Consider the following 17,088-nt stretch of genomic DNA (forward strand, 5'->3'; position numbering starts at 1 on the left):
TTTTGCCTGTGAGTAGACTGGTTTCCAAATGCACATATCAGAATTACACCCACAAGACTAAACGTGCATCCACATCCCACCAGACCTCTTCCTCCACCCAGCTTGCACTGAAAAGAACAAAATGCTGTCTAGTTACGGGTTTCCATCATTTCTCAAAGTTTATTTTTCTGTGTAGCCCCAGGTGATCTACAGTGATTCTGTCTTTGTAGCCCTTACTGAATTAATGACACTTCAGGCTCCTAAAAAATTGAGCCCAATATCTTGATGGAAATATTTTTTGTTGTGTTGAGTTTTTTCTTTCCTTTCTGATGTATTTAGTGTACTGCTGAGCCCGGCAGACATGAAATTCCTTCTTGGAGTATGTTTATATAAGACATATGCAAGGTGCCATATGGCAAAACCCCAGCTTTCATTCCCTGCACATCCTTGTGTTTCAAATGTTTGGGAGAGCCTGTACCCCTGTGGAGTCTTTACATGGTCTGCTGGCTAGAACTTCCATGGAAAAGAGAGACTAAATGGGCTAAGTAAAATATAGGGGAGTGGAGATCTGGGAGTTTAAAAGTTCAGGGCTTAGTAAGTCAATGGGAAAGCAATAACCCACATGCAGTTCATAGTAGGCATGCTCTGGCTTTTAGGGAATTAAATGACTTAGAGGACAGAAGAAAAGGAATAGATTTTCTCATTCTCTGCATGTATGGAAAGATCCACATTGCCAATGAAATCAAGTGATCAGTTATGAAAGCATCTTTACAAGGGGAGCAACTCAAGTACCTCATCTCAAAATGTGTGAACTTCTGTCTTGAAAGAGTTGCTGGATTTCTTTCAGCCTACAGGCTCTGTCTAATGACAGGGTGCTGTGAAAACCCTGGTGTGTCCTTTCAGAGCATCAAAAAAGAAAAACCAAGGGGGCCAAGGGCAGGTGAGAGTGTACATAACCCAAAACAGTGTATGGTTGTCTTAAAGCTTATACCAGAAGCACAATGGCATTTATTTGGGGTGTGTGGATATCCTACCTATCAGAAATATTGAGAATTGAACCTATTCCAAACATGGTCTTCTTAAAAAAAAAAAAAAAAAGCACATCAAATTTCATTACATTGAGCTTATATTCTCCAAGTGCCCATTAGGAGGGTTTGGGGATTTCCTTTTAATTAAAATAATGTTTGTTGAGCTTAATTTTTTCCTAAAACATTTATTTTTTAAATGTTTTTCCCCCTGTTACTAAAATCCAAGTAGTAAGGAGAGATAACTTACCACAAAAAAGGCCAGATGTGCTGAGAACAATATTTTTCAAATTGCCTGGCAACAGGAAAAGGGTGATTCCAAGCTGAAGAGACTCTGTAACAATGAATGTAATGACAAGACCTGTGTTTCATCCAGTTATGAAAGGTTTTGTCCTAATTGTTACAAAAGAGGCCAATGGTCATTTTCGGTTTGCTCTTACCTCTGCTTTAAAGGTCTGAGGTCCAAATAGAAGCCAAGAATGTTGAGTTTCAAACCTGCTTGTAGGGAAAGACTCATTTTGGTAGTAAACAGTGTATTTCTCTATTCTTTTGAGAATCTATTCACTATTGGCTAAAACAGTTCTGTCCTTGCACATGCAGAGTCTAACTGAGAACATCAGCCGAGGCTGTGAAGTCACTGGAACTAAAGCTCATGGCATGTGTTTTCCTGAATCTTGGCTGTACTTGCTAAGTTGAAAAAGTGTTGTGCAGGTCTCAGATGGAAATCTAAACTTTGTAATATTGCAGCTGGTTTAGCAATGAAAGATGTGGTAGATTATTATGTGTTCTTTGCCGCCTTTAAAATACCATGATAAAGTCGAATATGGGAGCCAAATCTATTCACATGCTTGAAAGTGAAAAGGTTACAGATCTATAAACTTCTGAAATGTTTTCAAATTGTGTTAAGCTGAACTGATATAGAATTAACCACGTTGCTTTATTCGGTAGTGCCGACCATACACATTCGCTCTGCTAAAATACTGTGTATAGTCTGCAAAAATAAATTCCCCAGAACAGAAATATAATGCAATCCAAATAACTAGTTTTAAAAATAAATTGAACATGAAATAACAAATATGGATGTAGCCAACACTTAGGGTCCAGAATTTACTAGAAAGACACACATGGCTTGTATTTATCTTCTATGAGTTCTCAAGATTGATACTCAACAAATTATTTCTCTATCTGGGTTGTTTTAGTTTACAAGGGTTTTCTTAGCCCTTCTGTCTTCACTCATACATCAATGTGAAAGCAAAGAAATAAGTATTTCTGTTGTAGGATTTTATTGCATGGTTCATAAATCTTGGAGGAAAGAGGCCTTTATTTTTTATTCTAATCTTATGCAGTGCTGTTGGTTTTAATCCTAATCTGTTATAGATTGTTGTCATCTGTATCTATTTGGAAATAGGCAGAGGATCTGTTACCCCTGTTTGAAACACCAATGTAGGACAATTTTGGTCTTCACCTGACTCTCACTATGTAGTATGGTCTGCTTGGTGATAAACAATGTTTTGGCCCTCACGGTGTTTTTATTAAGGTATTGTACAAGCATTATAAAGAAATGAACCCATGTCTCTATCAGCTCTATGAAACAGACCTTAAAATGTGAACAGGTTGTAACTGATACAGAGATCCAGAGTGAACCTGGGGTGTGGTGTGAGCTGCTTTGTTCCTCTTTGACATAGGAGCTCTTGAATGCAGCAGTGAAAATTTAGTGCTGCTACTGTTAACCATTTCAGTTCCTCAGGGAAGGCAAACAGCAACAAAAGAGACTCAGAGTGCAGGACTTTCCCCTGTGAAGGAGTGAAAAACCCAAATGTCTAGAGGTTTGTTGTGTATGGGATGGTGCAAATGACTGTGAAGAAACTGGCCAAGAGAAAATCTGAGCATTCCTTCTTTTTGGATCTGGAAGTCCTTGTTTAGGATGTCCTGTTTTCAGATCTAACTGAAAATACCTGGAAATACGTGGGTAAAGTCTGCTAAGGCTGTAATGGCATCTGTGGCTAATCACTCCAGCCACTTCTAAAATGTTTTTCCTACTCTTGTGTCTATAATAGAAAAATTTAGACCCCAAACTCATATCCCTGCTAACAGTGGTTCACTGAAACAAAGGAGAAGCCATGTTTTTGTCACAAGGCATAGAAAATCTGTCTCCACAGTCACACAGTTGGGCCTGCCTTGTAAGGGGTGTAAGAACAACTATCTACTTCCCATCTTTGCTTTCTTTTCCTCTGCTACTTTTCTGCCCCTAAGGCTTGGGGTCATAGGATTAAGACAATTCCTCCCATTCACCATAGAGAATGGCATGACAAGCATAAAAAACTGCAGCAAAGTGTTGATTTTGTTGTTATTGTTGAAAATGTCAAAAATGGCCTATTTCATGAATCACTTTGAAGATTCTGTGTTTTGAAGCACTCAGTTTGTTCATTAGAGCTTTCAGTGAGCAGCGCAGTGCTGTGCATCTCTGCATGGCCTGAATTACTGACTGTGCAGGAAGTGTGGCAGCCGCCCCAAACATTCAGGGCTGTGGATTATTCAGGATTCACCACATGGAATGACCTGCTGAATGTGGGTATGGCGCCTTCTCTCCCATGGCTTTGCTGTGTTGGCAGCTTTTGAGTTAATAATTTCCTCTCAGTGGAGGGATGTGGTGGCCTCTTCCATCGTGGATGATTTTCACTTGTTTGAGAAAATCTGGTGGTGTTTGGTCTTTCGCTTGTCTCACGTGACTCATCCAGCTGCCAGTAACGGCGTTCCATTTCTCAGTGTTGTCGTGGTACATTTTGGACATCACATCCAAACAAAACCAAGAATGGCAGCTTTTTTTTTTTTTTTTTTTTTTTTTTTAACAAGAAGTAATTAAAGAGAATAAGCAGTAAGAAAAAAAAAGGCAAATGACCTAGTTTGGTCTTTGCCGCAAAACCCACAACCCTCTGGGGATATCTAGTATGTTAGGCAAATATTTCAAATCTGTCTCTATTTCGAATGTGAGTCATTTCAATTAGACATCTTTCAGTTATTTGTTCATTGGTCTTAATTAGGTAAACTCCAAAGCACTGCAGCATGCGTTTATTGTTGAATAATTACTCTTTTGGTAAGTTTTCTTGCTCTTATCTTCTTAGCCTTAATAGCTGATTTTGTCAGTAAGGGTGAAGCTGTCCTGAATGGTAAACAGGGTGTTCCCTAGGCCAGAAAAAGAGTTATTGCCCTTTAGTAGGGGTGTTTGAAATGTTGATCTCATTGTTGGACAGACAGGTTTGGCTTTGTGTAAGGAAATGCTCCGTTTTGTTCTTGGAGAATTTACCCCTAACAAGAAATGTAGGGCTGACCCTACAGGTCCTGACCAGTGTGAGCTGTCCTTCCCTGTGTGCAGCCTCATCACAGTCCATGGGATCAATTGTCACATGACTTAATCTGGCATAAATCAAGAAAAAACTCCCCCAAAGTCAGTTACCCCAAAATAAAAGAAGCAAGATACCCAAAATTGAACTAACTTGATTACTCATATGGAAGGAATTGCCTGATTGCAGCCTTTGCACACTACTGTATCAACTCCTTCCGTTCCCTTGTGAACACTTAAATGTGAAGATATAAATCAAAACTGCAGGACACAAAAAGACAAAAGTTACCTTGATGGATTCCACTTCCATGAGATCCTTCTGGAAACCATTCTGCTTTTATTAGATTTACTCTCTGTAAATTAGGATTAGTTTTTTATATGGATTTATGGAATGGCTATGGTATAGTGCAAGCAGGGTGAACCCTCTGGTCGAAGGCAAGGGAGTGTGTGCTCTTTTCATCTGTTACTGGTAAGTTACAGAATGTAGGTTAAAGGCCCCTCGATACCAGTGAAAGAAGAGATCTGGTTCCAGACATGGAAAGTGCTTAAATCTTATGTGTGCCAGCCAGTGATATTAATATTGTATAGAACAGCCAGTTGTCAAAGGGCCAGATTCTGTTCTCAGTTAAAGTGGTGTAAAGTGGATTTTTTCCCTTTTTTTCAGAGGTAATGAATTTGCTTTCACATGTGCTTGGACACTTGAACACTTGGGTTGTCTGTGTTTGGAGATAATCTCACTGCTCAGTTTTTAGTTGCTTTGGGGGAAAAAACCCATGAGCTGCTGGTGTTGTTCTTGTCCATCGTTGTTCCAGCTCACATGTGGTGACCACATTTCAGAGGCCTTGGTGCAAGTGCAACTCCACTCAGGGCACTGTTGTGCAAGAAATTTTTAGCTCTTGCTAATTAATCTGTAAGGTGCTTTGTGAAGGCAAATGGATTGGCTGAAACACAGAATTTCATGGATTTAGCATAAGTGTTCTGTTCCTTTGCAGGGAGCAAATGTGTTCTTTGATTTGACAGCTACAAGAGAAGATAATTATTTTTGACAGCACAGGGATAGTGTTCATGTTATTCTAGGAAATCTCTGTCTTCACACAAACAGGTATCAGTGTGTGCTGCAGTTGGTATTGCTGAGCTTTGGTGGAAGCTTCAAGTTTCTGTGTTTTGATAACATGATAAAATTGGTAAAGTACATATTTAGAAAGCCCTAATGAATTTCAGACTTGTGTCATTTGGGGAATGAAAGAAAGTGTTTTATTACAAGTCCAGTATAAATCTTAAACACTTAAAAAAGGATCTACAGTATTTTGGAGGGAAGATACATCTTGACTGTATTCCAGGTAATTCTGCTGTTGGAAAGAGGAATTGTGAATTGGGTATTGTAATATGATTGATTTACCATCTTCCCTTGGTGGTGTGGCCTTTAAAAACTTATTCACAGTGTTCAGCAGGGTATTTAGATACCCTTCAAAAGTGATTCATCTACCCCAGTTAACAGTCCTGCTAAGGTAGGTATTGACCCCGAAGTGAGTTAAATTATGGTGCGATAAAGCCAGAAGAGGAATGGAATAAAGCCTGATGGATCTGTAGACTCCAGAGGATATAGTGATAATTTATGTCATGCTTACAAGTAGGGCAGAGCTGATAGTTAGAAAGACCCACTATAAGCTGAAAGGCATCCAAAGTGATCTTAAACACCTCAGTCTAAACCCACTGAATACAACTGACTGTGTGGGCCAGAAGATGCTTCATTTCTGTACAATGAGAAATAAACAACCCCACATCCAAATTCCTTGGCAATTAATTTTTGTTTCCTTGTGAAACCTTTCATTGCCACTGCCTTGTTATAAAACCAAGAATTTTGCAAGCCAATCCAAAATGAGTTTACAAAGTTGTCAGTGTAGAGAGTTCTTAGTCAAAGCCTTATCTCTTTTTTGCTTATTTTTTGACAGTGAACGGTGGCTACAGTCACTGCAGTTTGGTCTCTGAGAAGAAGAGCATGATGGACATGGAGGTGGCGAGTGGCTCGGTGCCCGTGTGCAGGCAGGGTCTGTTCCTGCACGCGGGGAACTCCCTGGTGCGGGACCACGCGCTGTCCCGGGAGCGGCTGCTGCACGTGGGCCAGCTCAACCTGGCGCACTCGGATCTCAGGTACCGCTCCGGTGTCACCACCTCGTGCCCTTGGCTCCATCCCAGCGCCGCGGTGTCCCCAAATTACAGCCTGGAAGGCAGGGATGGCACTTACACCCAGCCCAGTGTCCCCCACACGGTGATTTGGCAGGCCACCATCAAACCTACAGAAGCCAGTGCCACTTCTATTTCTACAGCATTTCCCTTAATGGAGTATTTGCAGAGTTCCCATACAGCCACATCCTTGGGTTTTGCTTTTAAGGCCATAATGTGAAAATTTGGTCTCTGGTTTTGATATATACACTGTAGTTGGATATGCTATGAACAGAATCTCTATTTAAACATTTGCTATAAATTAATTATATGAAAACACAGAACTCCATTATTTTTTGTTGTTGTTACAAATTTAACATTACCAGATTTTAAACAAGTACCCCAAACAGACATCCATTGTGAATAGAAACCTGCTACAAATTAAAATCTATCCATCTATTTTAATTATGCTGCTTTTTGGCAGTGTATATAATAGGAATAATCTTGACCTTTTTGAAGAGCTGTAGAAAAGAGAAGCCTCAATAAAGTTGTAGCCTTCATCTTAGGTACTTGGAATACTTGGCACTCTGTGGATGGACCTATCAGGCTCTGAAATTTCCATATTCACAGCAAGGGGAAACGTGGCCTACAGCTTGGTCTTGAAAATCTGACTGTTCCTGATTTTATTATACATATTCATGCCTTGTTTCCCCTTTTCAATTTACTGGTGGGTTAAGAACATCTGTGTTTTCAGGAGAAAGAGACACGGTAATGTGGCAAGCAAGTGGAAAGGCTTTTTTTCATGTTTGTTTGCTTGTTTGTTTGAAAAGGATAAATAATATCCATGCCACAACAAAATAATCCACTATTGCCACATGGATTTGTAGATGCCTTTGCAGCTGGATATAAATCTTCTCCCTCCTGGTTTCTTTATGGCTCACTGTGGGACTGGCAGTTATCAACCTTTTTTTTTTTCATTCTGTCAGTGAGGACAATTATGAAACAAAGATAATTAAGGCAGGAGCAAACAAAAGGAGGAAGAGAATACTCTGCTTAGATCTTTTTGAACCTTTTTGTAAATTTTATAATGAAGAAATGACAGATACCTTCATACCTAGCATCACAGTACCCATCCTCAGAAATATGAACCCCTTCCAGCCTCCATTTGGAAGAGAATTCCCAGAACAACATAAAGGATTGTTGACTGCATAACATGAGAAAGTAGCAGGTGGTAGGCCTGATTCCCTCCCTCTGCTTTGTGGCATGGTCTAAAGCTTCAAGAGTCTGCTGCCTCTCAGTTTGGAAGTGTTTGGAAAATATCCTGAAGGACATTACAGGTTGTTTTGTATCCCAGTGGTCATGCTCTGCTTGTATGTCCACCTGGCTAGCAGTGCATTTGTGTTCATGGGATTTGCAAGATGAAGCCAGTGCCCAGCTCTGCTCTGTGGTCCTCACAGACACAGAGTCTCCTTATAACACAGTGCTTTTCATGAGACACATGACAAAGAGCCAAAACCTTGGTGTTTGAGAGAAGGTGGACAGCATTTCAGACCATTTCTTTTCATGTTGTTTGGATGTTGAAGATATGGACAAGCAAGAGGAAAGAAGGTCCTTCCCTGAAGAACTGAAAAGAGGAGAATGAGTGACTCAGAAGTGCCTGAGCTGGGAGTGATGCCCAGGAGAGGAGTGAAGTCAGTGGGAGCCAAGGGTGCTCTGTGCCTCCCCAGATCTCAGCCTTCATCAGAAAATGGATGAGAGAAGTAGGGCTGCAGTTGTCAGATATTGGAGCACATGGACATCAGGACAAACTCTCTTTGCTTGTTCTGGCCAGCTCTAATGATCAGCACAGAGATAAAGGGAGACATAAATTCAAACAATATCTCTGGGTAGAACTTTGAACCACTTTGCATTTCTAGGTTATGGAACATCTAAGGAAAAGTCAAACAAACCAGGGAGCACTTCCCCTAGCAATCAAAAATCTTATTTTAGAGTTTGCAGTTTTGATTGTCTTTGTCCTTTTATCACTTCAATGCACTGAGGCTTGTTATCTCCTTCAGCTTCTCCCTGAAATTGTTTTCCTTTGGAGACTGTATTCTAGGGATGACTGCCTTAGTCCAAAAATCATGATCCTTCTTCTTCCTGGCCCCTTTTCCCCATCAGTTAATAACTTCTGAGCTGTGCAGCATAATTGCTGCTACATTCTATCTGTGAATGCAATGTGTGTGGGACTGGAAAAGTCCCAATACCTTCCTCACCACAACTGGAGGCAGCACACAGCTAATGTTGGCCTTTTGTCAAATAATCCATTATCAGCTCCGGCAAACCCGCCCACACTGCGCTCAGTGTGTAAAACCCAGGGAAGGCATCAGAGCACTCGGATAGTGTTGCACAGGGTCCCTGGATGTGCAGCACAACAATCCCCTCCAGCTCCTGAAAACTGTCAGTTATCACCGGGTGCACATTTCCAGTGGCAGTGGAAGGCATGTATGTTTTGTAAATAATCCGGAGATTTCAGATACAGTCATCTTTTCCTCTGAGGGCAGTTGGGAACTGCAGCGCTTCTGGCATGGTGCTACTGGCCTCGTGCTCTGGCTCCAATTACCACGTAAGGGAGTCTCTTAGGAAACACTGCCTCAGTATCCTCTGAGAGGCTGCTGTTACTCTTCAAAGGCCTCACACTCAGCTTTCATGAGAGCTTAAGAGGCAGTTCTGTTCCCTCAGACTGTCCCTCCCTGGTGTGTGGATGCTCCCTCTGAAGGGAGGTTTGTGGGTGTATTCTTCTGCTGACCCCACTGTCTTTCCAGGATTGCTTATCTGGAAGCCCCTGCAGAGCTGCCCATGCTGATCTGTGTGTCCATGGTGCTCCTTGCACTGCCCTGCTCTCCTCTGTCCCTCTCATCTTACCTGTTTATTTCATATGCATTTATATCTGTATTTGTCCAGAGATTGTGAAATCCTTACAGCCAGCACAGCCTGTGGGTACCAGTCCTGGAATCTGCTCCATGGCTGTAAGAGAAAGATACTGGGGCACAAAGAGTCAGTGGGTATAATGGGAGCCCCCATGCAAGCTGGCTGCCAGACACCTGTGTCACTCCTGCATTGGTTTTGTTTCTGTGCCCCTTCTCCCTTCAAACCCCTCAGGACAGGGAGAAATGAGCAGGGCTTTCCCTTGAATAGTGATGGCAAAATTCTGCCAGGAGTACAGGAACTTTGTATTAATTCACCTTGACATCAGGTACCCCAACACTCAAACACTAGGAAATTGAAGAAATGTCAGATTTCTCCCAGCAGAGTTAAATAATATGAGATGTATGATGTATGTAAATTACAGTGCTACAGAAAAAAATGCAGATCCTGGAGGGGACGTGGTTCTGATCTGCACAAGCAGCCTGTGCTTATCATTTTGTAGGCAGAGAATGGAAAAGACTCATCTGTGGCAGTGGAAAGAATGACTTTAGTGCCCTCATCTCCTTTGCTTTTGAAGAAAGGCATTCCAGCTTGCCTTGTGGTTCAGAACTCTCTCCTGTGTGTCACAGAATCTGTACTCCAACATCATATCAATACAGTCTTGACTGAGTAAGATCCTCTTCTGGAAAGGTCACTGTTCCTGAGGATTTTGGAAACCTAGTGTTTCTCAGGACAGGGGTGTTTGTGTCCATCCTGCAGGTGCTCTGCACTGACTCCAGCTTAATCAAACACCAAACTTCTCTCATGGATTTCTGGCAAGATGGGAGCTGTACATAAAGCTTAATAATACAACACCAATTATCACAGGCTGAAATGTAAGGCTTGGGTTAGCTTTATATGATGTAGGAAATGTGTTGAGTTTACTTTAGCCTGAGGCTTTGGGACCACTAAACTGTGATACAAACTGAATTATTTAGGAGAGTTTTTGTACAGCAGAAACCAAGTAATAGGAAATGCTGTGCCTGGCATGGCATGCTGTAAAGCCTTTCTCAGAATGAGTTTAAAACACCAATCTTTCACTGAGCAAACAGAGCAGGGTTTCCCAAACATATGCAATAAAAGTATACTTATGCCACGTATTTTACAGACATATGGTTCTGTAAATGTTAAAAAATAACGTATGAATGCTGTTTGATTTGGTTTTTGAAAATATAAATTTGCCATCTGCAGAAACAGGTGCTTTACGTTTATCCAGAGACCAACTGTGCAAACCTAAAGGGAGAAATTACAAACAATGGTTTATGGAAACCTCTAAAAATTTTTAATGTACTGTTTTAAACTTTCTGGTGGAAAACAAATTATCTGATTGTTCTGTATCAGTGAATGGTGGAGAATTTAACATCTCTCGTGATTTTAAAGGGTTTTTTTATATTAAGCCCTATTGGAGCTTAAAAACCTGTCAGTAGTGAATGCAGTATTCCCAGCTGTATGCCTCAGACAGGTACCAGCTTTTGACAACCTTAATTTCATGGGAAGGAAGTATTTTTGGAGCTTTTGATTGTTGTTATTTTTTCCATCCCTTTTTGTTCTTTTGAGGGCTATTACCAAGGAAATTTTATAAGTTATCCCAGTTTCCCATCGTAATATTAGTGATGGATTAATGGAAATAATAGTGATAAAATAATCTAAAGTGTGAAATAAATGCAATTTATCCAGCAGATTCATAGTTTAGTGTATAAATGTCCAAAATACTTTTAAGTACATGTGTTTCATGCTTTAAAATGTGTCAGACCTGTCTTAGCTGTGGTGTCACACACAAGCTGCCAAATGGCTGGGTTTTCTTCAGCTTTTGTGGTGCTAGCATCATAAAAGCATAAAATTCATTGAAGTGGAACATGTCAGCTAAAGAGCCACGGGGCACTCCTCTGGAGGGTTTATTAGCTCAGGTACAGCTTTCCTGCACACAGATGTACTGTTTCCTCTCCTTGGTCTGGCATGATGAAGCCATAGGTTAAACCCTCCCATGCTTTGGGGATATGTAAGGAACACCCTCTGCTCCTAAGAAAAAGCACACAGTTGGATCATCCACAGTAAATGTTTATAGCTGAGATAAAATGTTTTATTTTAAGCCATAAACCAGTTGCTAACTGCTTGGAAGAAAATGTTAGGAGGAAATGTTTCTTAATGCAGTGCTTTTCTGAAAAGTCTTTTGTGGAGTTCCTCAAGGATCTGCTTCCTCAATGAATGGATTCAACACACATGAAAAATGATGAAAAATCACTTCTGCAAAACAGAACTGTGATTTACAATCCCATGCACTCTTTATTATGAAAAATGGAGATGGGAGTACATAGGCTGCCATTTTAAATTTACTGGCTGTGAACTTTTTATTCTGTGGAAGTAAATGCTCAGCAGATCTCTCATTGATTTTGGAATGCTGGTTGAAAGCAAGCAATTCTTCTGCTGTATTCCTTTTTTCCTCAGTGATCTGGCTCCTTTTTTAAATTAGCAAAGGAAAGCATGTCTCTAACATGTAAGCAAAGCTCAGCTAGCCTTTTTTGTGTCAACAAAAATGCCAAGGCATCTCCCCAGTGTGCTCTGAGGAAAATGACAGTATTTTAATAATTCAGAAATGCCCAAAGTTCTCAAACTTCATTCTCAGCTATTGTTTTGCTCAATCTATTATGCATTGAAAGTCTCAATCGTGATTGATGAGCTGCCTGTAGCAGTGAAGATTCTCTGTTCCATGTGTTACCCAGTGTGTCAGATTAATCCTATGTAAAGTGATGCTGTCTTTACACAGGTTGGAGAGGAAGCATTGCAGATTTTTTTGGTGTAATTGCTGCATTAGACAGGCAACATCAGCAGAGAGCAAGTGCTTCCGTTCTGCAGGGCTTAACAGGTGTTATGTCTTGTACAAAAATCATAAACCCTGTGGTGGTTAGTGGTGCTTAATGAAAACTGTATTGCAGGTCACCCAGGTTTCAAGACTCAGTAGATTCTGCTGCTCCATGCCTGAATGGAAGTCACCCGGCTCAGCACATTAAACAAGAATGCCCCAGTGATTATAAGGTTCTGTCTGAGGCTTCCCCACATAGGAGGATTACAGAGGGGATGGAGCTGAGAGCCTCCAGTAGTCTGCATCCTGAACTAGACCTAATGAACAATAGCTTTACAAATTCACTTTCATCCTACTTGTTTAATAATGAACACAGCTCCTCCCTGGGTCCTTTGTCACTTGGCACCCCTCAGCACTCGGCCAGGCTACAGACAAGCAACCTGAAGAAGAGATGCATCTCTGTTGTGCCGTCTTCAGCCGAAGGAATCGATATTACAGCGATCATCCGCACGTCGCAGACGTCACTGGTCACCTGTGTGAATGGACTGCGAGCTAACTCAGCTGGCATTTCCTCTCATCCTGTGGAGATCAGTCATCACAGTGCTCAAAAATCCTCTCAGCCCCAGTCTTGCTCTCAGCCTGGAAACCCTTGCAGTATTCCCTCCCCTCCAGCATGTCTTGTACCTCTTTCCACTGAGTGTGACAGAGGTGACTGTGAGCAGATACAAATGCAGCAAGTCGAGGAGAATGGCAGCCTCAGCCTTATGATGAATGGCACGAGCCTTCCTCCCCAGAACTCCTCGCACGGCACGCAGAAGGTGAGTTTCTTAAAGCAAGAACCGGCTGACGATTATTCCTCCACTGCGGATCTTTTCCGCCATCACCAGGGGCTGCCTCCCCCGTACCACCTCCACCAGCAGCTCGGCCAGAGCCCCGGCACGCTGCCCCAGCTCAGCACCTCCGTGTCTCCCAAGTCCCTGCAGCCCAGCGACGGCGATGAGCAGGAGCTCGGCAGTGGCAAGCAGGTGTGTCAGTGGATTGACTGCAGTGCCACGTACGACCAACAAGACGAACTGGTCAGACACATAGAAAAGACTCACATTGACCAGAGGAAAGGAGAGGACTTCACTTGCTTCTGGGCAGGCTGTGTCCGCCGCTATAAACCCTTCAATGCTCGTTACAAACTGCTGATTCATATGAGGGTTCACTCTGGAGAAAAACCAAACAAGTGCATGGTAAGTCTGGATTATATTTGTTTGAATAGAAACATAACTGCTCTTCTCTCTTTCTTGCTCTCTCTTCGATCTTATTCCAGTATAATTGTTGTGCTTTCCTGTAACTTAGTCTGTAGCAGGCTAAAGGGGAATTGGAGAAAACCTTAATCTAGAAGGAAATGATTGAGTAAAAAATACTGTAGTTCTTGGAAAAGGGATTCGGTTTCCTTATATGAGAGCTTAACTTTTAATACAGTGCTTTGTTTTTTTAATATTCATTAAACCACTAATAAAGTGATGATCAAAGCACGCAGCCGTCACTTAACGTAAAACAAAGTCACTGAGCCTCGGGTGACATTTTTAATCAAGAAACATAAAACACATCTAATGAAATTCTTCTCATTCCTTGAGCTGAACAATAACCCATAGAGTTGTAAGTGCAAAAGCTTCAAATGTAGTTTAGACAAAAGAAAGAAACTTGTTAAAGGATTTTAAAAAGTTAAAAGACTAAAAAGAATATATTTAATTACATTTTCAAAGGTTGTTAGGGGCTTTTTTAATTTGCGAAACAGAGCTTTAAAAATAAGTAAAAACCATTGTTCTCTTCTGATCAAGAAGATGTAAACAACAGCAGTGTTCCAAAAAGAGGATCTTGGGAATAACACCATCTCTGCATCTGCCCACCATGATGACAATATGGCCAAACTAAAATAAAAGTTAATGACTTCCATTAAGCTTTCCACATGTTTGAAACAACAATGATATAAGACCCTGACTGAAACAGATGAAGCAAAACAAGTTTGACATAAGCTTCCAAATTGGTCCATGAATTTTGGAAAGTCTCATTTGTAACACCCACACGCGTGTGCACGCATGCACACGCACAAAAAAGTGCAGACAAAGGGAATGGTTATGGCAGCACGTTGGGGTTCCTGATAGGCAGAATTTTCAGCTATATGTCTATTTTTTTGTTTTGATCAGAGCATGATGCAGTGGAAAATGCTTGTAAGGATGTTAGATCATGACACACTTTTCCATGGTAAGCTGTAGCTTTCTATGGAGGAATAGGAAAGAATGTTTGTAGAAAAAGCTTTCAGGCCTCCGATGGTTATGGAAGGGACAAGGAAGAAAACAAAAGTATTCAAAATGTGTTGCAGAGAAGAATTTTCTCTGTAAGTGATTGTCCTGATTATCTTTTTACTTCCATTGGATAAATGAAAAACATTATCTTAATGTCTGCACAGTTTAGTAGGTATTCCCTAAGATGATACTGGAAACAGAGCACATACTTAGAGAATACCATCAAATTGTTCAAGATAAAATGGAAACACTCTAAGACTTATGTGTTTCTTTTTGCTTTGAAAGCAAGAACCGAGTGGTTCTATTCCAGAAGTAGCTCAATGACATTTTCTAAATTTACAAATGAATTTAACTTCCCATGAATAGGTCTCTTTTATTTATAAATTATCAAAGGATAATGCAAGTTTGCTTCTCTCCAAACAAAAGCATAGGTAAGTAAATTGAAAGCATACTTAAAACATGAAGCCCTGATTATTTTCCTGTGGTGCTGAAAGATCAGTAGACTCTGTGGATAAGGGAACTTGTCTCTTTTCCTGAAAAATGCATATTTAACAGGTATTGTATGGCAGATTTCTAATGTTACATTCCCATTCCTACAGAAAACTTGGTGAACCAGAGAAATGCTGTAATATCTTAGTAAATGCTAAAAATGTCATACTTTCAATTAATTTCATCTGCAGTGAAGTACTGGCTTTTGATAACACATCAAGGTTTTGTGAATAGATTGGAAAAACCTCTGCATCTGATATTGCAGACAGCCTTTATGTCATATTTATATAGCCTTGGCATGTAAGCATGTAGAGATCTCTTTTACTGCAGCAGATATTGTGGTTGTTCCCATACATGGAACAGCCCAATCAGGACTGGGAGCTCCACATTGCTCAACTTGGAGTTAACCCTTCTCTTCCCACAGCAAGAGCCATCCACTGTCAGCAGAGGTATTGTGTGTTAAACCTTGCAGTCTGGAATTCTGCAGGGAGGGAAGTGGATGCAAGAGAATACGCAGAAACCAGCTCTTCTTTGCAAATTTAGTTTTCTGCCCAGAAAACAGCTTGATCTAGCAGGATCCAAATCTGCAGCACAGCTCCTTGAAGTTATTAATATCAAGTGGGGATTATTTGCCCAGCGAGTTCCATTCCATGTGAAACAGGGGTTGCTGTGCAGTGTTGCGTTGTGCAGTGATGTCATGTCATTTTAAATGATGGCTTTTCTTTTGATGTGGTTATAATTGTGCTGTTATTCCTGCAAATTAAGAAGGCAATTCTTTCTCTGTCTATAGAGGTCTGAGATTTTGTTTTGTTTTTGCTGTAGCTCTGTTAAAGTAACTTTGGATCTCTTGTGTTTGTAGTGGAGATTTTCTTTTGCTGTTCACAATTACCCGTTGTACTTTCTTTTAAAGCCTCAATTTCTCTCTTGCCTGTAAGATTACTGCGTGACTAGGTATTGAACTGCTCAGGAGAAGCTAACAGTGAACAGCACCCCTCTCTCATACATAAAAGTACTTTTCCATGTAAAATTATTAATTTCTTATGACAGGCTTTGCTACTATGTACTGTAATAGACAAAGGAATTTTGGAATTCAAGCTACTTGAGAACAGGAAATACATGAGACATTTTGATTGAAAAGTAAATGGTTCACTAAAACTGCAGTTAATCCTTTTATTATCTTTCCAACAGCAGTTTCCACAATACTTTCATGAGGTAAGCTTCCTTCAGTCCAACTGTAACACTCTCATCGTTGCAGCTGGTTTGAATTTAGCGAGCCTGCTTCTTTCTTCACTACAGACAGGCGACAGGCAAAACAGGATCTGCTGTGGAGCACTGCTGATGTTCTGGGTCCATATTCTGCTCACTGTGTTGCATTGCCAGAGCTGGTACTATGAGTATTCTGTTTTCATATTCTGTTAAATATTCTAATTAAGCGGTGCCTTCTCGTCATTGTGTCCTTCAGTTTGGTTTTTCCTTGGGCTCTGCAAGTAGTCTAAAGGAAACTACCTAATCTCTTTGCAATATCCTGTTATGTTTCATACTTAACTCATGTTATTTTAGTTTTATTAAATTTGGGGTTCATCTGCATTATAATCAAAAATATATCCAACAAAAATAATGATGCAATGCCTTTAAGACTTTAACTTCTGAAGATTAATTTCATGCTTTTTTAGATTTGATGTCCCAGACAATTGGAATTTTGATTGTCTGAGACAGCAAAAATTAGCAAGCTTAAATGGTTTTTATTTTAAAAAAAGGAACAGAAAAAGTTTCTCATAGCTGCATCTTTTGCTGCCTTTCAGTTCTTCGAATACTTTGGTGAGTAGAAGCATGCTGATCTCCAGATATTGCATCCTTGGTTTAAGCCTCTGCTTGCAGTGTAAAAACAGAGCTGCTCATTTAGTTGTCTAGAATTGTTTGATTTGGACAAATCTGTACTTGGCTTATTAGTTTACCCTCTTGTACTCTTGTGGCTTCATAATGAGTAGAAAATATGTTCCCATCACTGCCTTCATGTGTGCTCAGGGGCCTCCCCAGACAGGATCAAGGTAA

General features: G+C 40.6%; 1 protein-coding gene across 4 annotated transcripts in view; it reads left to right on the plus strand.

Moving 5' to 3' along the window:
* GLIS1 (GLIS family zinc finger 1) overlaps positions 1-17,088 on the plus strand; it is a 178,305-nt gene that overhangs the window by 76,113 nt on the left and 85,104 nt on the right. For all 4 annotated transcript variants that reach the window (XM_074545769.1, XM_074545772.1, XM_074545771.1 and 1 more), the window contains exons 3-4: positions 6,297-6,495; positions 12,387-13,488. In XM_074545769.1, the coding sequence (XP_074401870.1) occupies positions 6,297-6,495; positions 12,387-13,488 (1,301 nt within the window). The remainder of the gene's footprint in view (positions 1-6,296; positions 6,496-12,386; positions 13,489-17,088) is intronic.

Source organism: Zonotrichia albicollis, chromosome 8, assembly GCF_047830755.1.
Source record: "Zonotrichia albicollis isolate bZonAlb1 chromosome 8, bZonAlb1.hap1, whole genome shotgun sequence".
Classification (NCBI taxonomy): Eukaryota; Metazoa; Chordata; class Aves; order Passeriformes; family Passerellidae; genus Zonotrichia; species Zonotrichia albicollis.